The 21,582-nt window shown below is 41.0% G+C and overlaps 3 protein-coding genes across 4 annotated transcripts; 1 reads left to right on the top strand and 2 right to left on the bottom strand.

Moving 5' to 3' along the window:
• On the bottom strand, nt 1–4,763 carry lrrc72 (leucine rich repeat containing 72). 2 transcript variants are annotated; one of them, XM_022238354.2, is made up of 7 exons: nt 4,556–4,763; nt 3,988–4,061; nt 3,140–3,266; nt 2,871–3,009; nt 2,441–2,530; nt 2,121–2,322; nt 1–1,468 (listed from the first exon to the last, which is right to left on the bottom strand). In XM_022238354.2, the coding sequence occupies exons 1-7, from the start codon at nt 4,583–4,585 to the stop codon at nt 1,294–1,296; spliced, it is 837 nt and encodes a 278-aa protein (XP_022094046.2). In that variant the 5' UTR covers nt 4,586–4,763; the 3' UTR covers nt 1–1,293. The 2 variants fall into 2 exon arrangements, with proteins under 2 accessions (XP_022094046.2, XP_086987181.1); XM_087131055.1 differs by lacking the exon at nt 4,556–4,763 and adding an exon at nt 4,486–4,536.
• A 397-nt stretch (nt 4,764–5,160) lies between these two features.
• Nucleotides 5,161–9,921, top strand: LOC110981144 (microtubule-associated protein 1 light chain 3 alpha-like). Its single transcript, XM_022238440.2, has 4 exons — nt 5,161–5,345; nt 6,336–6,391; nt 7,335–7,441; nt 8,073–9,921. The coding sequence occupies exons 1-4, from the start codon at nt 5,309–5,311 to the stop codon at nt 8,230–8,232; spliced, it is 360 nt and encodes a 119-aa protein (XP_022094132.2). The 5' UTR covers nt 5,161–5,308; the 3' UTR covers nt 8,233–9,921.
• On the bottom strand, nt 9,323–21,523 carry gbe1 (1,4-alpha-glucan branching enzyme 1). Its single transcript, XM_022238439.2, has 15 exons — nt 21,278–21,523; nt 20,564–20,733; nt 19,924–20,039; nt 19,208–19,361; nt 18,812–18,916; nt 17,758–17,848; nt 17,266–17,475; nt 16,643–16,758; nt 15,515–15,642; nt 14,945–15,043; nt 14,336–14,618; nt 13,319–13,503; nt 12,718–12,848; nt 12,382–12,499; nt 9,323–11,698 (listed from the first exon to the last, which is right to left on the bottom strand). The coding sequence occupies exons 1-15, from the start codon at nt 21,370–21,372 to the stop codon at nt 11,636–11,638; spliced, it is 2,064 nt and encodes a 687-aa protein (XP_022094131.2). The 5' UTR covers nt 21,373–21,523; the 3' UTR covers nt 9,323–11,635.
• Nucleotides 21,524–21,582: the final 59 nt, after the last annotated feature.

The raw sequence follows: 21,582 nt of genomic DNA, 5'->3' as shown, positions 1-21,582 counted from the left end.
TGCTTTGCAATACAACTTGACGAAATAATTACTTCTCATCTTGTTTAGTTTATTGAGCTACAGTACTTTACGTAATATGTACATTAAGTTTAAATATTCGGCCGCTAACTTAATGCTCCGACAAGAAAGTACAGCGCCTAACACAACTCAACCTCACATACCAAGTAAAACACCAAGATTCTGTGAACTTAGTAATCAGAAGTACGTGGCCTTAGCTCATATTTCCTTTGCCCACAAATCCCTGTTCATCTTTTTATTGACTTCTTGATTGGTTTATGTTGTAATTTATTAACATGTTTAGTCACAGTATTTAACCCTTGGGTTTTTATCTTTAAAAACTCCATCTTGTGCTCGAGATGTTGCAGGATCGGGGAAGGTAGAGCCCAGCCACTGTTACTTTACTCAGGGCTTAATACCTCTCAGAAGTTGAAGTACAAAGACTGCGCCATTGGTTTCCTGCACAGTGGAGGATTTTGGAGGATTCGGGAAGTTTCTGTACAAGAATATCTTGGGAGTTAGGGTTCATAAGTTCATCTGAATGTAGGGCAGTATGCTTAAATAATTCCATGGTCCAATTTGAAAGTCAAATGGCTCAGACACCAAAACCATGAATGGAAAACAATTGAAGGTTCCTCAATTTAAGTCTAAAGAGGTATCAAAATAGCTAAGTCGTATGAAATCAAAAGATTATTTTGTTGATTTAACATTTTGTTGGCAAACTTCGAAGGCTTTTATTTAAATTGTGCTTTTTCAACTCAAATGTCTAATTTAGTCTATTATGTATGGAGATTAATTTGAATATATCTTGATCCCTTTCCAATTAATGCTAAAATATAAGCAATTCCAAAACAATCAAGTGCCATTTCAAAATAGAAAGTAACATCTAATACTCCGTCTATTTATAATGACGAAATTCCATTTCTAATATTTTGAAATGTTCAAAGTATGGAAAATCATGACAACATCTTAAAAACTTAAAAATTTGCTATTAAAACTATGTGTATGTGCATTAAGCACTTTGAATTCAAAATTCTATATGGGCATTCATCACATGGTTCAGTAAAATACCAGAGATCACTCATTGTCGTATTTGTGTGGATACAACAAAAGTAAATTTAATTAATTAAACACAACAGGTATTAAGTGTGTCAAATTAACTCCCAAAGACTTCTTTCAAATCAAACTTCTGACAGCAAGTTTGTGTTGGTGTATTCCTGAACACCACGTTTCTTCACCTCTTGCAGCATGTACAATCTCATCCCACAAAATGTGACCAACACGACTTTGACAAGGTTACCTAAATCGGACTGTAATAATCTGCGCCTTGTCTGCCACATTGCAGGTGCTGTTTAGTCTTCTTTCTTCCGCCCGTGGTACTTTCGACCAATCAAAATGAGAGTACTGCATGACTGATCTCTTCACAGGGCCCTCTGCCAAATGGTTGTCAGCGTATTCACCATTTCCAATCCTGTTTAAACCAAATAACACACTTTTACGCCAAATGCAAAACACACAAGTGCCGTGCAGAAATTTGAACACACTGCACTTGCCCAGAATTCCCTAAGAAAGGCTTGCAGGAGAATTGGAAAGACACAAAGCAACAACTTTGAGCTAAAATAGTCATGATCCGTCCTCTGTCTTGGATGATTCCTGGCTGCACCGTACCTTGTACAATTTTTGTGACTTTCCCCAAACTTTGACATATTCGTTAACTTGAGGATTTTCTTGAGTGGAAATTGGGCCTGTTTGTATTATACGGATCGGGATGATCCAATGCTGATTTGCTCCTTCCAGTTGGTAGGCTCTGGTGTAAGTAAATCAAAGACGGACGGAATAACTAAGGCCTAGGCTATATGCTACTGCCACGCTAAACTCAATTAAATTTCTTTTAAGTTCAACACGGCAATAGCAAGGCACTTAATGTGATTCGGCCCGGCGAATTGAATTCAGCACAGCAAGGCCTTTAGCTCAAGAGGTGTGCCAAGCTAATCGTTCCAAATAGAAGTGGCATGACACCGCTCTATTTAACTTTGGCGTTAAGCACAACTGCCACTTTATTGCCACACTCACTTGAATTAAGTTCGGCAAGCCAGTGGTATGGCGTCTAGTCTCGTCCTTACCTGTTTGGCAGATCAGAATCATCATCTGATCCCGAGAAAGAATCCGTGAGGGCCGTGACAGGAAGTTGATCCATTTCCGTGCTGGAACCCACAGGTATGGATGGAACTCTACATCTTCGTCCAAAGGCCACACTGTCCAACTGTCTTTGCTCGTCGGGTTTATAGCGGCGAAATGCTTTAGCTCGTTCGCTGGGCTGAACCTCTGTCAAAATCCACAAAAATGGAGCAACCTGGACAAAATGGATTTAGAATTCTCCCAACGGGTCAATATTACATCTTTCAACTTTAATTTCTTATTCAATTTTGAAAAAACACTGTACCTTTCCTGTCGAGCAGTTCGAGAGAAGGAACTCTGAAGATAACATAGAGTCGGTATTCCTTTTCTTGTGCTAGAGGGTTGTGATACAGATCTGTTACGTACAATGCAGTCAAATAAAAGATTGGTCATTTCTTATCTTAAGTCTTTGTCTTAATTTTAGAGGAACCCTTTCAAATGAAGATGTTATAAGAGGCCCGTCTTACATATGCGAAGCCTTTCTGAACATCTGAATACATTGGTTATACACATTCTTTTGTCAGTTTTTACAAGAGTCATTTAAATTACTCTCACAATTACTTTTAGAACCCCAGAAGGGTTTTTATGAATCCAACTACATGTATGTATGAGGGTTCTTATTTAGAAAGGAATTTAGCTACAGAGCAAGCAAAGAAATAATATGGGAAATTTGGAAAGTCTTTGTGGAACCTTACTCAGTGTATGAAGAGCTTGCATGTTTCTCATCTCGTTAATCGTTTCTCCCAGTTTGGTTAGCTGGTTGTTGTGTAGCATGAGAACCTTCAGGCAGGACAAATGACTGATGGCTTTGCTGATGCAGACAAGCTCATTATCCTGAGAGAAAAAACCATGGATTAGAAGAACCGATTTTTAAAGACTTCCATATATCCACGGCATTATAACAGTTAAAAATGTCTGTTTTAGACCCAAATAAGTCAATTAAACACCATTTTGCTGGCCTTACCTGAAGATATAAATGGGAAATTTGAAAGTTGTCCCTCAGGCATGTTACTTGACGTAGTTTATTTCCATTCAACCACAGTTCATTCAAATGCCTGTAACATCCAAGACTCTCAACCTTTTCTAAATTTCTGTAAAACAAACAAAAAAATAACTGGAGCATAAATTGAAGATTTTAAACACTCGGCATTGTGCTTGAACAAGCATATAATATCTTGAACATGACCTCCGCTATTTTCAGTTCAAGATAGTTTGCCTTCAAATTTCTCCTTTCATTTTTCAACGGCATTTGCGTACTTCTGTAATACAGGACAGCCAGTCTACATCAGATAGGCCATTCTACATATCTGTATAAAATAGTCTGTCGTTTGTTTAACGGCATTAAATTGCTCCATAGGTGTATTCTAGCCCCCAAAAAACTGCAGAGAGAGGTCAGAGTAAGGCCGGGGTACTTTTATTTCCTGTCCTGCTGAATTCGAAGGGAGAGGGGGTCCCTACGGACCAAGCCTCTTCAACTGCCAAGCCACAGCTATCCTCTCTCTCAACTGCCAGTCAATGACTCTGAACACATCAGAGAGGACTGCTGGTGGCTAGACATGATATATGACAGGCCCCAGCGAGCCTTGGCTCCAGCTGTGTAAACTAATTCCATTATGGTCACACGGCAGAGATATGTATTCATCCCAATGGGACTTGGCCAGAGGTCTGAAATTTTGTTTTTCTGCCTGAGGGGAATCTCCGGGTTAAAGAGGTTGGCAAATATGGGAGTTGATTGCATTTGGCCATAAATTTCTTTAAATTAAGAATGGGCTTAGAGATCATTTGCTGGACTCATGGTTTTAAATAACTTACCGTTGGGCAAGGTAGATCTGTGTGACGTCTAAGTCTTTCCTTATGCCGTTTGCATCCATCTCAAGTTTTATCAGCTGGAAACACAAAAATATTACTTTGAGACCTTGTTACCATGGTTACTTCATGTACGTAGAGGTGCCAGACACACTGACTTGTTCTTTGAACCTGGAATTGATATATCATACACCAACAAACAAGACACCAAACACATTACAGGCTAGTACAAGCAATACGTGAGACCTTTCTGTTGAAAAACGCACACAAGTCCATGAAGTCACGACCCAATCTTAGCTCTAGTCTAGGCCCCCTAAGTCATGTAAGTTGGTGGGGGGTTTTTGTCAGGCCTATCACATCTTTGGAAGTTGAAATTTTACCATCAGAAAAAATGTGGTCCAGTTATGAGGTCTACAATCGAAATTTTCAATTTCTTTCTTAAACCTTATCAATCAGACAAAACAGGTCTGATCTCGGGCATCACGTTCGGTAGGCCCTCCTCACGTTATTCAGCTGGGGCCTTGACCGATCTCTAATCATGCTGATCGCTCACAGCAAAAGTGACTTGGCCTACCTGGGTAGTTGTGCCTGTTTCGGCATCCATGTCAATTTCTTTCTTGATCCTGAGCAACTATCGATCAACAACTGTTCTTCCCTCTCCTCTCTGGTTCAATGTTTTTCAAACATTCCCGTTTCGCGGAAGTCACTTCAGACTCATTTGGCCTTACACCGCAGCAAGTAGTGTGAAGTGCCATAACAACCGTAGGCTCCTTTCGAGTCAAATATTTTGTATTGGCCCCTTGGAAATCACTTTTTGTATCCAAACTTCCAAGACATACCTGTATCTGCTTATGAAAAGACATTCATAAAAATATCCGTTACGTTAAAAAAAATAAGAATGCCGTCGTTGCTTTTTTTGCATCAAATAAGCGCTCATAATAAATTCCAGCTCTTATCAACACCTTGAAATGAGTATATTCCAAGGCCTAATTTTAAACTTGCGTTCCAGTCCCTTCACATTCTGAAGTCCTTTCAAAAGAGAGCGGAAGGACTGGAAACTTGTTTACACTACGCACTAGGTGTCAACCTCGCTCTCATCAATGATTTCGTATCATACTGCTAAATCCACGCATGGACGAAGCTGTGCACTGCAGCGTTACAAGAATGCTATTTTTAGGTAATGTCATCATTATGCACAATAACAAAAATTTACCCTGAGTGATGTTTATGGATGTCGTGCAGTTGTTCTAAGTTTTCATCGTAGTTGTGCTTCCTGATTTATGCTGCTTTGTCGATTGGATAGTTTCAGCTTTTAGACACAGGCAAAATGCCAACAAGAACATTCAAACAGAGGAGAACACTTGGTAAGAACAATGATAACTTTCGATCATCATGTGACATTTTGTCATTTTTTGTGTAGTCTTGTCTTTTCCTCATTCCTACAAATCTGGCATGTCGTACCCGGGACAACTCGTTGTGTTCACTTTTTTATCACGTTTTCTTGCGTTCATTCCGTGCACTTCCAGTGTCATGCCATATTAAACCCGAACATTGAACCAACTGAACCAGTTTGGTTCGGTTCGAAAGTGCAATGTTCGATAATTTTTGGTTCAGTTTGGCGTGTTTGGCAGTTCGGCTGAAGCACTATTCTAACGTATGGAGTAAAACTAAAAGTTATCCTGGGTACGAGTTGACCTGGGTACTACCTACCTTTGGCTTCAGCTCAGTGGGCCTATCTGATCCATTTTTGCTCCTTAATTTTTCTGCTTCTGAGCTCTGCCATGTTTGTGTATGTTCATAGTTTATCCCTCATTTTTAACGTGTTCAACGACAAGTTTTCACACATCAAGTCTGAAGGCAAAATGAGCTTGAGAATGAATCCTGACCTCAATTTGTGAATTAAGCCTGGGCTATGGAAATATAGGCCTACCAGCATGATCAGAAGTACCTCTTCACATGACAGTTTACATTTTTTATTGTCCTCATGTGTATAACGAATTTGTCTGGCATTAGGTCAAGTCATATTAATTTGCCAGTCCCTAAATTGATGACAGATGTGATGTGAAGAACATGATGCTGCTGTGTCATCATGTGGAATGCAGCGGACGACGAACCCACAGTTCTGGGAGTATGTACGGCCACTGGCGGCAGAAGTGGGGGCCAGTGGCCCTCCCACTTTGTGCAGGTCCTATAATTGGGTTGGGCAAAATGGATCAACCTATTAATGGATGATGCCTAATAGGCTTACCACTTCCCCCCTCCCCTTTGAAAATTTTTCCGCTGCCAGTGTTTGTGGCTGCATGTGCATCACGTTTGATCTGAGCATGATGTTCATTTTGATTGCATTTTCACAGAACAGAGAAAGAGAGATGTCCAAGAGATTCGAGAGAAGCATAGCAACAAAGTTCCAGTGAGTATGGAGAGTACTAAGTAGGCATCACCGGATGATTGGATCAGACATCGGATCGGGCTGATGTTCGGCAACATCAGCAAAACATCGGATCAGTAAAATTTGACCTTCCTTGCCGATGCCAGTGTTAAATTGAAGAGAGGAGCAAACTCTGCACTCAGTTTTGGCAAACACAAATCTCATATTTTTGATATGAGCATGAATACAAACAAACTGTGGTTTTTTCATTTGGTGTGATAAATGAACGGTTATACCATGGTTAAACCCACGTAAAGTATCCCCGAAAATTACACCTACGCGATCCTTGGCGCAACAACTCAACGCACAGACTGCAGCCAGAATTTACACGATTTATACGCTCAACAGTGACTGTGATGGCAAAAACTAATCCTATTACTGGTAAACTGACATTTTAAGGAAGTACACTGGTTTTCAGTTATTGTCGGTAAAAGGATCCGATCGGACATCGGTCGATGTTCCGATTAAAACATCGGATCGGTAGTTAAAACCTACACTGGTTGATCCCTAATGAATATAGATGTATTCACCCTGGTTGGCCCAGCATTAACATGCTTTCATAAAGGCTCAACAATCAATCACACGGTGTGGTAGTATTCTAAATGAGCAGACACTTTCTTGCAAGGGCCACATTTTGGCTCAGGACCGGAGTGAATGAACACAATACATCACTATGATCACCCCACCAATGACCTTCGCTTGTTGTATGTATCTCATGTTTTGCAACCTGATGTGCAAAACATATTATGTACTCTGAAATACGCCTAAATGTGAGGTCGCGTTATTGAAAGAGAGCTTCATGTAATTTTCCTGTCTTAAACCCCTTGCTGTTTATCAGCTGGTCAAGAAGATAACTGATTTTGATGTCTATGGCTCCATACATGCAACATGAGAAGACTTCTTTTTTTCTTTAATGTAATTGCAGGTGATTATTGAGCGATATGAGCGAGAAACCAACCTGCCCTTGTTGGATAAATCCAAATTCCTTGTTCCTGATCATATCACAATGGGAGAACTTGTCAAAATAATCAGGTAATTAGCCCATGTCGGCAATATTTGTGATTTCAAATATATACAGTACACCATTTTAACACCGTAGACCAAAGGGATCGGTTTTTCATGATTTTTTGTATTGAGGCTGGAAAAAATATTGCATCCTGCATCCACTGTTTTCATCATAAGACATTTGCAGAACTGCTCAAAAGACATGAATCGTGGACTGAGAAAAATTTCCATGCATGTACAGCAAATACTTAGAAAGTTGGCTTGACTCCCCAATAGACTTGGTACACAACCACTAAAATGGGATTGCAACATTCTTTCCTTGGGGTTGGTGAAAAAATCAACCCCTGTCCTCCTTGGTAATAGTTAGGGTAGAGACCCTGCCAGACACCTCATCACTTGGTCAAAGTGGCTTACCTGCAGATCTGACAGGTCTCAAAAATCTACAGAGCTTTGCCATCCTCCACAACATCCATTGTTCATTGAGACTAGCTCCCGTAGTCTCTGTAACATAGGCAGTGAATTCAGCTGCCGTTGATTGACCAGTGCAAAACGAGTGCCCCATAATTGACACCTGTTGTTTTTTACCACATCTGGCAGATTTAGGGTCAACCCATGTTTCAGTGGGCTTACGTTCCTCATCTTTTGATTTCTCTTACAGGAGGAGGTTGCAGCTGAGCCCCACCCAAGCCTTCTTCCTTCTCGTCAATCACAAGAGCATGGTCAGTGTCTCCACGCCAGTTTCCGAGATCTACGAACAAGAGAAGGACGAAGACGGTTTCCTGTATCTGGTGTACGCTGCTCAGGAGACATTTGGATAAGAACGAGGTGGCAGGTTCAATTGAAGTAAAGACATGCTTTCCTCAGGCATGCCTCAGATTGGTGCCCAGCAGATCTCGCATCGCAAATTCACCAACCAATCAGAGTTGACCTTGTTCACAAGTTGGCCATATTGACTTGAAAGTGAGGGTAACTTTTTTTTGTTTCTTCATCTGAGAACAAAAATGAAAGCACTGAAGAATTTAAGATTTGTGATTATTCATATCTTAACGTTTTTTTATGCCACAATTAAAACATGAAATTGAATCAGATTCTGAGAACACAATCAAAATGGCTTCCCTGTGAATGAGGTCTGTCATGAGTAACATAAGCTTAAATACCACAAATAGCTCCAAATACTATGTATATATACTTATCAAATCTCACCCATGACATAGTACTTTTTTGTGATTTACAATCATACGATGTGGTGATCTGTCATTATTTTGTGTCAATATATATAACCGACTGTAATCAAAGATCCGCCTTTTTTCTTATCATTCTTTCATGGTTTTCAGGTGTTTACACAGATTAATTTTTGGCCCTAAACTTTAAATTTAAACATCTTCTGTACACTTCACTTGGAGGAAGCTGTACTGAGAAATTAAAACTGATTGTAAACCATCTTTGGGTAACTGCGGTAAGAGTTATACTATGCTGGTGTATAACAAGCATAGAAAGACACCTGTATGTTTGCTGTTTTCCTCCTTAAATGTACAGTATCACTTAAAAGTTAATGGTCTTGAAGAACATACACGTAAGACGTGAATGAAGCTGAGAAAACCACAGGTGCGTGTGCCTTATGAGATGAAGCTCATCTGTTGGCTGAATGGTGTTATTTGATTTGCAGACATATTTGGAATAGACCATTGCCATGTGACCAGTGTTTACAGGCCAAAGCCTTCAGGAAAAAAGGAGAAAGGTAACGAAATGAACTTGTGTCGGACCACTTTGTGGTCTTATTTTTAACATTACCCTGTTTTGTTGTTCCCTCGGTTTTTGTCTATTTAAACCATGCCCCTCCCCACATTTTCATTTTTTTTTTCCTCATGTAGCACGAAGGGGACATTAAGTAATTGTACTTAGTGAGAGATATCTCAAAAAAGCAATAAAAATGTTGGTCCTAATAAGCTTTAGATAGTTTTGATACAGCTGTAGTCCAGACCGTATTTCTAACATGCACGCCCTGAAATTGGCCTGTTTCTTGAAAAGTTGAATTTTTTTTATCACCAACAGGATGAAAGTCTGCAATCCCGAGTAGATATTTAACGGGATTTCATAGCAGGTGTATTGGGGGGTCACCCACTTGCCCTTATTTATTTTCGTCCGAAAAAATTGACTTACCGTACAGTGCAAATACAATCTTATTCCTTGGCAGCATTTTTTCAAAGAGTAAATGTGCTGTTTGAATGACAAACTGTAGCCTGTACCAGCCTGCTATGCCAAAGGAAGTCACCAAAAAATGATTTAGTTGAATTCTGAAAAAGAAGTATTTATGCTAACTTTGAAGTAAATGTTAAAAAAAAAATGCCATTCTTACAATTGTTATCACATAACAGGCGTTTCATACCTAACAATTACCGTATCAAAACCATAGTATTTTCTATTTTGACAGATTAATCTTTAATCAGAATTTGTACATATTGTGAATATTGTGTGATAACACGTGAATAAAACGGCAAATGAAGAAATGACAGGAGTAGGTTACGTCATTGACTGTGTTCATTGTTCAGAGCTGCTTGCAAAATGTGATGTGTGAGAAATACCAAGTTTTCAGCATTTCCAATATTACCAATCAAAATCCTTCAAACCTCCATCCAATTTGTTCCTAACATCACATCAAGCCAACAATGCCTCACTCATAACCAAAGTATCTCTGCAAGTCTGCATTATTGTCTTTCTTTTATTGTAGAACTTCCATACGTAAGCTACATGCCTGTACTGTAGCCCGTCACCCACAAAGACTGACATTTTTTCAGAAATTATTTTCTCTAAATAATTTTGGAAAACCTGTTACCTTAAAATAACTTTCTAAGCCTTCCAAAATCTTGTCACAACCCTGCCACACAAAAACAAGTTTGTATGTGGCGTCTTTAATGGATGTCCATTTTAAGGTACAAACTTGAATTCTCAAAAATAATTAACTCATCAATATTCAGATTCTTTTTTTTTTGTGAATCAAGCTCTTTCAATTATAAAAAGTAAAATGATTTAAATTCAACTAAAAATACCGTGTTGCCTTCTTGAAAGCATTCCTCTCTTTGACACTGTTAAATATAAAAGTGTAATAGCATGCTATTTGTAGTACTATTGGACTGATGGACACTGCCCCTCGGAATAATGGACGATACCCCACATTTGCACCAAGTTATCAAGCAACACAACAGCATAACACCAGGGCAGTAGTTATGAGTAACTTCTACACATCTCCACTTTGTCAACTCCAACATGTCAAGGATAGTACGTTGGTTACGTCCATAGTACCTGAGATAATGACTTCACATTTTGCCCTCATATGCCAAAAGTTTTCACTTATTTCACTCAGACACCTCAAGCTATTGTTTCAATACGGAAACGCTATTCCATCTTTTGTCAAAAGCCTCCTTGGCGATTTGTTTCCCATCTACAGTAAGATTGGATTCATTATTACACAACAATGCTGCCACAAAACACTTTTGAAAGGTTAACTACCCGTTTTTTTTCTGTTGGTTTCTTTATCAAAGTACACACTTTGTTGCAATTGGTTCTTCATCTTCTGAGCCTTATTTCCGTCTATATTATCATCCACAGCTTTTCAACAATCACTTACCATGGTGTCAGTGTTGGAGAAAATTATTTGAAAATATGTGCAATATTCAATGATCCAACACAGTCATTTTTGGACTTGCTACAGTCACGCAACAAATATAATCACTTGGGCGTCAATTCCATGTACTACCCAAACATGTCTCTCACTTCAGGCAAAAGTTAATCTCTGCCTTAATCCATACCCTATATGCTTCTGTTGGTTCATTCTTTAAAATTTTCATTGGCTTCACATATATTTGCAATTTTTTTTATCTGTTTATATTTTTACATTTCTCTGGACAACTGGAAGGCTCCACTTTCTGTTGGAGTTTTAAACGTCTAACATACTGACTGACTGATGTAAACCTGGAAATGTCAGGTCCAATCTGCAGGTTGCAGCAACATTCATAATAATTTAAATATAATAACCAGCATAAAACTAGCTTGTGCTTGATAAATTTGTGCAACTTTCCATGACTTTTTTGACTTTAAAATCACATTAAATGAAAATCCAAGGATCATATTTTAAATGACGGCAGATAACGGCCAGATTTCATCATGTTGCTATAGCGCTGGAATTGTACTGTCTATGATGGCAATGCTACACAAGCCGTGTCATCAGGACGTAGCCGTGTCATCTACAAGACCAAGAACCAAGGCAACACGACTTGGTATATACACCTGCCAAGAAAACAAAAAGCAATCCTAAAGAGACGGCTTGCGGTAGCACCATGTGGATAGATATCTTTTGCAAGAGGTATAATTCTGATAACTGGGGTGTACCCGATGCTTTGATCGGTGTGCTCTCCAACATGCAAAACTTCCAGGTTTATCGACAGTGGCGTAGCTAGGGGGGCACCAGCATCTTATGTGGGGGGGGCACCAGCTTTCAGTGGCGCGGTTTTTGGGGGCAAGTTTTCGTTAGCCTTGTTCAAGTTCCATTCATTTTTTTTTAGTGGAGGCACCAGGAATTTGTGGGGGGAGGGGACACGCCCCCCCAGGCCTCCCGGTGGCTATGCCACTGCTTATCTACAACACAATCCTTATTTCCTCCCTGTTTAGGCAAATATAGAACCTCTCTGCCTAATGCCTAATATTTTATTTTTTTGGCAAAATCAACTAGACTATGTGATGCTTACAACCTGGTGCAATCTTTATTTTTTCCAAATCTACTGAAATCAGTGTAATCACGATGCTTACAGTGGGAAAAAGTTCAACTCAGCCACTTGTTCCGTTTTCAAAAAGAAACAAAGTTGTCCTCCACAGGTAAAGCGTCAGCAATAAAGGACAAAACCTGTTTCTTACTGTTTTCAGAGACAGGCAAACTTGACTGCGGAAATGTTACATTTTTAATCAGGCCTCACCTGCAAGGAATGTTGCCTGTCATGCCATGGGACGGGCAAGGAGAAGTACCGGGTGCTGTGGTCCAGTCTACAATGACCCCCAAACTCCGCCGCGTCGGAGTCTAACTCAATCTTGTACCTTCACAAACGATTTCAGGAAACACTCTCTTTACGAAACATGAAAGACAAATCGAAAAAGGAGGACCCTGGCCAATAAGATGACCTGTGTCAAATATTACCGTTTCGGGTCAAGAATTCTTCAAATGGACAAAAATGTACAAAAAGAGAAAGTTGAAGGGTAAATTAAACATTTAGTCTTGAACACAGGGCTGCCCGTGGCTTCATAGCAAAGGATACTCTCCATGTACATTAGTGCCGATGCGATAGTCCGTGAAGCTGGAAGACACATGGAAGTTGAAGATAAATACCAGACCCGCTCTCTCAAAGACGATCAACTTGTCACCTTCATGTTTGCAGCTCACGTAGGCCTGGACAAAAAGTATGCCAAAATGGTCGGTTCATTTATTCAAGTTTCTCATGCTCAATACAGAATGGAATTGTTTGTTTCAAACAAAATAAAAATGAAGAAAAAAGAAAAGGACCAAAAAAAAGGAAGGAAAGGGATTGGACCCTGGTCCAAGAGGTCCGCTGTTTATTGGTTGGTTTGTTGCTTGGCCCTGACCCCTTCCCTTCTGCCAACGCCCATGCTGATGAAGCCCTCTTGCCTTTGCATTAAAAACGGCATGCATTTTGAGCTGGACCAGGAGAGGGCGCAATGTTCCCAGCAACAGAGGCTCGTCTGGTGGTGACTGAACTTCACTTGTTTACGAACGACTTTGAAATGCACACTTTACAGTTGCATCACTACCAACAAAATCCACACTCCCCACCAGCATGGCTCTTTTCAACCCATGAGGGGGTGCTTCTGCTCGAGGCGGATTACTGGTTGTGCACTTACCTGGGGACTTTCTAACCACTGCTTCTTCAGTTGTAATTCATTCATGGCTCGGTCAAAGTTGTTCAGGTGTTCGTAGCGTAGGTTGGTGTCATCAACGGTGTTCCACTGCCTCCGGGCATAATGATAACTGTTGTTATTCCCCGGGCGTGGGAAATCTAGCCACTCCGGGTGACCAAACTCATTTCCTACACCAAGAGTTTTCACGGATCTGTTTGAAGCATTCTTTTCAAACAAATATACAATGTGTACCTTCAAATGAAGTAGAAACAATAGAAACTTGGCATGGTAGCCATCTTGCAGGGCAGTTATTTTGTTCCACAGGGAAACCTCCTTTGTGCATACCCCGTAGAACAAAAGCACTGGCCTGCAAGATGGCAGCTATGCAAACCCTCTATGTTACATGGCCATACTAAATGTCATAGTCGAGTCTCTCATTTTAACTAAAGACACATTTTTATTCTCAAATCAGTGAAGATTAATGATTAGCCCTCTTTTCATAAAAGAAACTCTTTCAAGGGATAAGCATTACATTGGGCATAACAGCTGAAGTGACAATATTGAACATAAGTCTTCACCCTAATTAGTCCTCAATCCTCCGATTTCAATTTGACTTTTCATAAACCCTAAGGGGTTAGGGTCAATAACTTTACTGTGTTTTCCTGACAATTGGTCGATTGCAATCCTTTTGTGTCCCCTTTATGTGTATCACGTCGGTCAAATCAACCAACCCCACCTGCAATCAGATTCTATCACCTGGAAACCATCTGTGTCTATTTTCATACAATATAACAATGACCTTTGATCTGTCAACCTTGCAATGAAAACTATCAGTGATCAAAATGATAAGATTCAACAGTTTGTTTCTAAACCCCGATGGGCCTTACGATGTATAAAAAACACACTTTAGGGGAATCAATTTATAGAGTTTTTAAGGTATCCAAGTACAGCGTTATATTCGGTGAAATCTCAATGATTTTTTCAACTATGAAATAATTTTCTTGGATTTCAAGCGCTCACCGATGAAATTGAGCCAGGCTTCTCCGCCTAGTGCATGCGTGATGAGGCGGATCATCTTATGCAGCGCGATGCCGCGGTCAATGATCATGGTCAGCGGTGTTAGCTTGGACATGTGGGTGTACATCTCCTTGTCCATCAGCCAGAAAGCCAAGGTCTTGTCGCCCACCAGGGCCTGGTCGTGGCTCTCTGCATAAGCCACTGTCTTCTCCCCATGGCGACGGTTGATCAAGGTCCACACAATGTCGCCCACGTTCCAATCCTCGTCTTTCTGCTCCTTCAGTAACTGTTCCAAGATTGAGTCCAAAGATCAGATGCACAAAGCACTTACGTTAAAAAGATGACATTATTTATTCTGGCCCAATTGAACGTGACAAAATGCAACAGGTCAAGCATTGCTGTGTGTTCTTTTGCAGGCAGTTTTCAGACAAAACCCTAATTAGGTGCATTTTCATTAAAAATATTGGGCTAATTTTAGGCTTCAACAAGGTATGTTTTAGCTTTCCTGGACATATTTTCAAGCTCTCGCATTCCCGCTGTTTGATCCAGCAGTCAACAGTGGATACACTGTCACTACACTGTCACTATTGTCACTACGATGCCTTAAGTTACCTTAATCCACTTGTCAGGAATAGCCATAGCCAGCCGGTAGTCAAAGCCATTACCCCCTTCGCTGACGGGCCGACACAAGGCAGGCATCCCAGAAACGTCCTTCAAAAAACAAGAGGTCAATAATAAGTTATTGTTACCCGGGCTTAACATTCGGCAGTTCAGGAAAAGAGTTGGATTAGCACTCATTTCCTTCATGAAACTTCAGAGAAAAATTCACTTTGTATACTTTTGTTTTCCAGGTTCTGTTTCTCCGTTTCCTTTGATCTTTTGGCAGCAAAAACAACTTGTAATTTTGCTCATGTTCTGCAAAGTGTGTGGGACAGGCAGAGGTAAGACAACTCAGGCAGTGAGACGTATTGGTACTGTGAAAATCAACCATAGCAGATTTTCCTCAGTTTTTCTGTATAAAGAGAGTGGCTCTGACAGACCGGTGAAACCAACTTCCTACATGAATTAACCAAGCACTTTGCTAACAAGTATTGCACTCCGATCTGATTATTGCTGATTTTGATTCCAAACACAGATGAGCTGAGTAATTTGAAGAACTAGTTTGCCCGCCTCAGGATGTACCTCTGCGATGGTGACGATGTCTGGGTAAAAGGTATGTAACATGTGATTGGCTAACGTCAGGTAAGTCAGAGCTTCCGTGTCTGTTGATAGGCCAAAGTATTCATGATATCCACCGCTGAATCCCGCTCCTGCAACCAAATAAACAAATTGTCTTTGGGCCTGTTTGTTTCACATGGATCATAAGCTCAATCAGTGATCTGTCACTGGTTCACCGACTCTAGAACCCACCTAATGGATGGCAGGAACCAGTGTTGGGATCACTGATTGAGATGTAGATTCATGTTAACCAGGCTCTCTGTTCACCTTATGTAACTGCTTATTCAATAGTAAACATAACAATTTGAATTCCCCAGACTAAATACACTGTTGTTATACCTCGTGATTCGGGGCAAGCTTTTGCATAGCGACCACCATCTCTGAAATGGATTGGTTCCTTTGTGCTCTTCTCATCCACTGAGAACAGTGTATTGATGCAAGGCGTCTCTTATGTAACTAAGCAAAAGCTTGCCCCGAATCACGAGGTATAGCAATAATGTCTTTTGTGTGGACGATTCAAATTATGTTGAAGTGAATTTAAAACCTCAGAGTACCAGATTTTACTCAAATTTAGGTCATAAAAGACTCCTTCCATTTATGAATCTGCCCATTCAGATTCTCTCAGTGTCAATTTCTTGATCAGATGCAATTGACTCTGCTATCATGGCATTATTTCCTCCCCTGCAGTAGTCACCCAACCAATCATCCTCACAAATTCCAGCAAGTCCGTCAGAAGTCATCCAACTCGCGAGCCAAAACCAAGTCAAGTGAAGTGTGCGATGAGCATTCCTTTGTCAATCACCATCCTATTTCCTGCGGGACTTGTGGTGAACTCGCCTATAGAGGTTTTTCAAGTGATGCAACATGATGGGCAGAGGCATTTCAGGAAGCATACCGTGTCCGTGGAGGAGTGTGTATTTTCCAATCTGTGTTTTCCTGTTGGCAATTTCATGTATGCCAGAATGGTGAGAGAGACTTTGAAGGCACGCACGTTCCCATGCACACCTGTCTCAATTAAACGCTGACCATCAAAGATCACATGACTGAGAATCCTCCACATCATCCCTTGCTGTCCTTGCTGCAGGAACTCACCTATGCCGTGGTGATGATAAATCATGGATGTGACTCCGTCAAATCGGAAACCGTCAAAGTGGTATTCCTCCACCCACCACCTCAAGTTGGACAGGAGGAAACGAAGCACCTCCCAACTATTAGTACAAAAAGAAACAAATTTAATTTGTGAACGGGCCTCGAGCTGGACCAAAAGAGGGCGCAATTTTCCTAGGAACAGAGGCTCCTTTGGTAGGAACTTCGCCTCACTGGTTCACAAACAACTATGAAACGCAAGTGTTGCAGTCACATTGCTACTAACAAACTGAACACTCCTGACCAACCTGGCTCTTTTCAACCTATGAGGGGGTGCCTCTGTTCAAGGCACATACAATACACATTCAAATCAATTTTGCGATAAGCGCACAGACATAATAAAGTATAATTTCTAGAATACTGTAGTATTCTAGAAATTATTTTATACATGGGATTGGTGTAGCTCCATAATCCCATGTATACAGGCCTTTAAAACACTGAATGGAATGGATCTATTAAGACCTGCACGGGTTTGGGTTGACAGTTCAACCTAGTTTATCATTTGGTTGGTTGTTTTTCTATCTATAGAGCAAGTCCAGGGCCAAATGTTTACAACTTCAGGTATCCACCTGCTGTAATTGAATAGTCGGCTATCCCACAACATGTGCTCGCCGCGGTGTCCCTCATGGAAGAAACAGGAGTTGGAGCCGTCAAATTGGTTGAGACCATCCAGGACGTTCTTAGCTGCGTGACTGTGGACGACATCCAGGAACACTACGAGTCCGCGTCGATGTGCCTCGTCAACCAGCCTCTTGAGGGCATCAGGGTTTCCATAGCGACTGTTTCAAGATAGAAATGATGGTAATGAAGTAAGTTTTTTTTTTAAATTAAATTCACATTTTATCAAGCTGCATCAGCTTATAATTGTTTTGGGAGAAACATTTCAACATTTAAATTGGAAATGCTCTAACTCTGTTGAGAAAAAGTTTCAATCTTCTAATTTCAAGGGATTAAAAATTTAAGAAAAAGGTTTCATTACTGCACCCTTCCTTTGAGTTATGTGACTTCATAATATGTGTTGAACTGAAGCAAAGTATGATCAACTTGAGCTAGCTTTTTACCTGGAGGCTGCATAGAAGCTTGTTACTTGGTATCCAAAGCTGGCATAAAAGGCATGCTCCATGATAGCCATCAGTTGAACCGCATTGTAACCTGGTCCGAAATCAGTCTTGAAGTGAGACTATGACAAGATTATTCACAACACCAGTCACAAGACCAGTCAAAGACCAGACACAAGACCAGTCACAACACCAGACAACACCAGTCACAACACCAGTCACAAGACCAGTCAAAGACCAGTCACAAGACCAGTCACAACACCAGACAACACCAGTCACAAGACCAGTCAAAGACCAGACACAAGACCTGACACAAGACCAGTCACAACACCAGACAACACCAGTCACAAGACCAGTCACAAGACCAGTCAAAGACCAGTCACAAGACCAGTCACAACACCAGACAACACCAGTCACAAGACCAGTCAAAGACCAGACACAAGACCTGACACAAGACCAGTCAAAGACTAGACACAAGATCACACACAAGATGAGTCACAAGTAACAGGGTGAACAATGACAAAGGAATGCTTTGGTTGCAGTTCATTTGAATAGCTTGTGACTTGAATTCAGACTGGAGCTCTTGTGATTGTCTTCAGAGGTCCTAACTACAACACTGTCAGAAGTAAGTTGATATCAGAAGAAAACACAACACATACTGTCACCGTCAAATGAGACTGGCTCCTTTAAGATGAGTCCTAAGTCCTTTTTCCCAGTCTTTTTATTTGAGTACAGATTAGAAAGAGCAAGCTGAGCTCTTGCTATTGATGCATCGCTCAGGCTGGAATCCTAACAAAAATGGATATCACAAGTTTCTATTGATTTGCACTTGTGGAAGGTTCTTACAAGTGATTCTGGTGACTTCTGACTTATTTGGCTAGGCTGGGGTTCAATTTACATTGAAATAAGACCAACGAAAGGCATGCACTTCATTTGTTTTCAAGGTTCATTGGGAGAAAAATTACACAAATCTTTCTCTGTTTTTTTACTTGACAGACAAAACAAAGTTCCTTTTCTCTGTTCTCGGGCTTAACTTCTCTCTAGACTTCGACCACACCTTGCTTTTGTATCCGTGGCAACACATTGTCCGTGAAGTTATCATAGCTTGACACCTCCCCCTTCCACGAAGCAATCCCGACGTGAGCCTCGTAGATTTGGAGTCCTATGAAAAATAATGATTACTCGGCTGTTTGCATTAACACACTCAGGTCCCGTCAATAAATGTCTTTGCGTTTTTATATCAATGTAACCCAATGGAGGTCAACGGCATGAATAAAGTTAAACACGGCTATAATGTTCAAAGGGTCATGACGTTTAACAGAAATACCTAGCTTAAGGCATCAATTTTAAACATGTTTTTCATATTTTGTGTAAAAATGATGAACCGATTGTTCCCAAAGAGAGCACAACTTGTACAGAAAAGTTTGAAATTGCGGGAACCAAAAATACAGACCAGACACTTTGGGAGCAGGGTACTTGAATTGGTATGGCTGAGGGGGATCCCACCACACGCTATCAAACAGCATGGTGTCTTGACACTGCACTGCGTACTTCGTCCAGGGGCAGATTCTATCGACCAGGTCCCCCGACTGAGTCTGAATCTGCAACTGGGTTTCAATAAACACAAGATGGAGGTGAAGATGACGCGATGGCAGGGTCCTGCTGTTCCAACCCAACTACTGCAGGGCATCAATTTCAACGGGAGTAGGGCTGGCCCTTCTACAGTAGGCAAATTTCAGTTGAAAAAATTTCTTGACCTTCTCCAAGTTTATACAGCACACACGTGACAGAATGCATCCAAAATATGCAAACCTGGCATTTCGTCCATGACACAAGTAAAACCTAGTTTCTACTAGCGTGAGTTGCCGATATGAATGCAATGATATTGGCATATGCTATGGCCCACACTGCTACTCTGTGCTAGTAACACCAGACCAATTGTACCACTATATAGTCGTCTCAACTACAGTTGGGACAAATGCTACACCTGGGACAAGGAGGAACTTCTTTAATACTAATTCAGCAACCAGAATTCGTCTGTTGGTCATAGGGGAAATAGATTGGCATATATACTCCAAACTGTCAATCTTTCCCCACAATGCATCATAAAAAACAGCCCGGCATTGTGTTCGAGACCGCACATGGCCAATCTATACGTAGCTTAGTTACCTTTACAATTGAGTTGTGTGCGATTGGGCAGGACCCGTCGTCTTTTGGTGGTAGAGTAAACTCCCACTTTCCAAATCCAATATTCCGGAAAGCGTGCTCACAACTTCGCCACTCATCTACAAAATAGAATTTTAGAATTAATGTATCTACACAGCTATGTCAACTACCTTAATACTGCACAAAGCAAAATGTCTAGGACAATTCAGAGGCAGACCTGTAGATGAGGTGTTACAATAAGAGAATAAATGTATGCCCGGCCGGTCCTGAACATCCATTTGAGACTGGACCAGAGGACGGACGCTGATAAAACCAAAGCCGAAAGCACAAACATATATGCATTCTCATTCATAAACCTTTTGAGTCAAAAAGTCAAAACAAAGTTTACAAGTTGTAAATTTCAAACAATTTTGTTCAACCATTTTATACGTACTTCGTGTTTTTCAAACATCCCTCGTGTCATGTTATGTTATGCTCTTCTCAGAGATGCCACAATCTCAAATGGAAATTGATGCACGTGGCACATACCACATGAGCTGGCTCACAGCCAGCCGCTGCTTCATCAATCGGTCAAGACTGACCACCTGAGGGGCTCTTTGACCGACAGGAATGGCCATCGTCTTAGCAGTTCATGAATACTTACTAAAATCTCCTCTCAGATAAACGGCCTGCGCCGCCGGTGCCCACTGTCGACATACCACACCACCGCTGGGGAGTTTATTGATGCCAAAATACTGGTAGCCTGACGTGAATGAATCCAGACCGCCTTGGTCTTGCTCTATGCCTTTCAAAAGCAGCTGCAAACAACCGTATCTGTAGACAATATAAATTTGTAAGATTGGAGAAATATAAATTTGACGTGGGATGGTAATAACTGACAGTGTAAACATCACTTTGCAAAATTAAGATAATTAAAGCCCCACCCCTAATATGTCTTGCAAGTTCTCAACTGCCAAAACCAGTAAGAATGCCACATTTGATTTCCATCAAAATGATTGAAAGTGGAGGACCTAAATGCACCTGCTTAAATGACCACCATGAGTGACCATAGCCACTGCCACCATGGCTATGCATATTTTCTTCGATGATATAAAGTCAAATTAAGCCTAATCCATGGAGGTAGGCAGGGTCAGGTGATGATAGGAACGAGTAGCATAGGCCTACCCATAGAGGCATAGGCCTAAGTAAATGATCTGCTGAAGAGGACAGAATTGATGTAGCCTACTGAGTAACTTCAGGCCCATGGACGGTTTACAAATTTGTTACAATACATGGGTTGGGTACGTTAGGTCTAGGGCCTACTTTAACCTTGTTTGGTAGGCCCAAAATAAAATTGGAACCTGGTGGGAGGACTCACCGTCGTTTGATTTCATGTTCATGAGACTTCAGATACCCATCTAGTCGATACAACGATTCCAAGTCAGGAATATCTCCTTCAAAAGAAACCGCCATAGCTTACGTAATCACGTCACAGAGCAACTTTTGTCAATGAACTCAGAGCGATGACCTAGCCAACCAAAATAATGCAGCAGGGATTAACTTTCTAAATCCCAGCCCGAAACATGCCGTATCCCGTGATAGTGACCGTGCGGACTTTCACCCTCGCGCCAGCGCCACCCTTCGCCGAGCTTCCACTTATTTATAGACGGTATACCGCCCTCT

This window comes from Acanthaster planci, linkage group LG21 (genome assembly GCF_054643075.1).
Source record: "Acanthaster planci isolate LZ-2023a linkage group LG21, COTS_SCS, whole genome shotgun sequence".
Classification (NCBI taxonomy): Eukaryota; Metazoa; Echinodermata; class Asteroidea; order Valvatida; family Acanthasteridae; genus Acanthaster; species Acanthaster planci.
The sequence above is the reverse complement of the archived record's forward strand: the minus strand, read 5'-3'. Positions and strand labels throughout refer to the sequence as shown.

What these genes read in the sequence shown, in the direction of transcription:
- lrrc72 (XM_087131055.1), bottom strand. Translation starts at nt 4,521, where the DNA reads ATGATTAGAGATCGGTCAAGGCCCCAGCTGAATAAC. An exon ending in CGAACTGCTCGACAGGAAAG is followed by an intron (nt 2,323 to 2,440) that starts GTACAGTGTTTT and finishes GGATTTTGACAG; the next exon opens with AGGTTCAGCCCAGCGAACGA. An exon ending in GATTCTGATCTGCCAAACAG is followed by an intron (nt 1,469 to 2,120) that starts GTAAGGACGAGA and finishes TGGTTTAAACAG; the next exon opens with GATTGGAAATGGTGAATACG.
- LOC110981144 (XM_022238440.2), top strand. Translation starts at nt 5,309, where the DNA reads ATGCCAACAAGAACATTCAAACAGAGGAGAACACTTG. An exon ending in CAAACAGAGGAGAACACTTG is followed by an intron (nt 5,346 to 6,335) that starts GTAAGAACAATG and finishes GCATTTTCACAG; the next exon opens with AACAGAGAAAGAGAGATGTC. An exon ending in GAACTTGTCAAAATAATCAG is followed by an intron (nt 7,442 to 8,072) that starts GTAATTAGCCCA and finishes TTTCTCTTACAG; the next exon opens with GAGGAGGTTGCAGCTGAGCC.
- gbe1 (XM_022238439.2), bottom strand. Translation starts at nt 21,372, where the DNA reads ATGGCGGTTTCTTTTGAAGGAGATATTCCTGACTTGGAATCGTTGTAT. An exon ending in TTATCTGAGAGGAGATTTTA is followed by an intron (nt 20,040 to 20,563) that starts GTAAGTATTCAT and finishes TCTATTTTGTAG; the next exon opens with ATGAGTGGCGAAGTTGTGAG. An exon ending in ACAGGCAACATTCCTTGCAG is followed by an intron (nt 11,699 to 12,381) that starts GTGAGGCCTGAT and finishes TTTTCTTGGCAG; the next exon opens with GTGTATATACCAAGTCGTGT.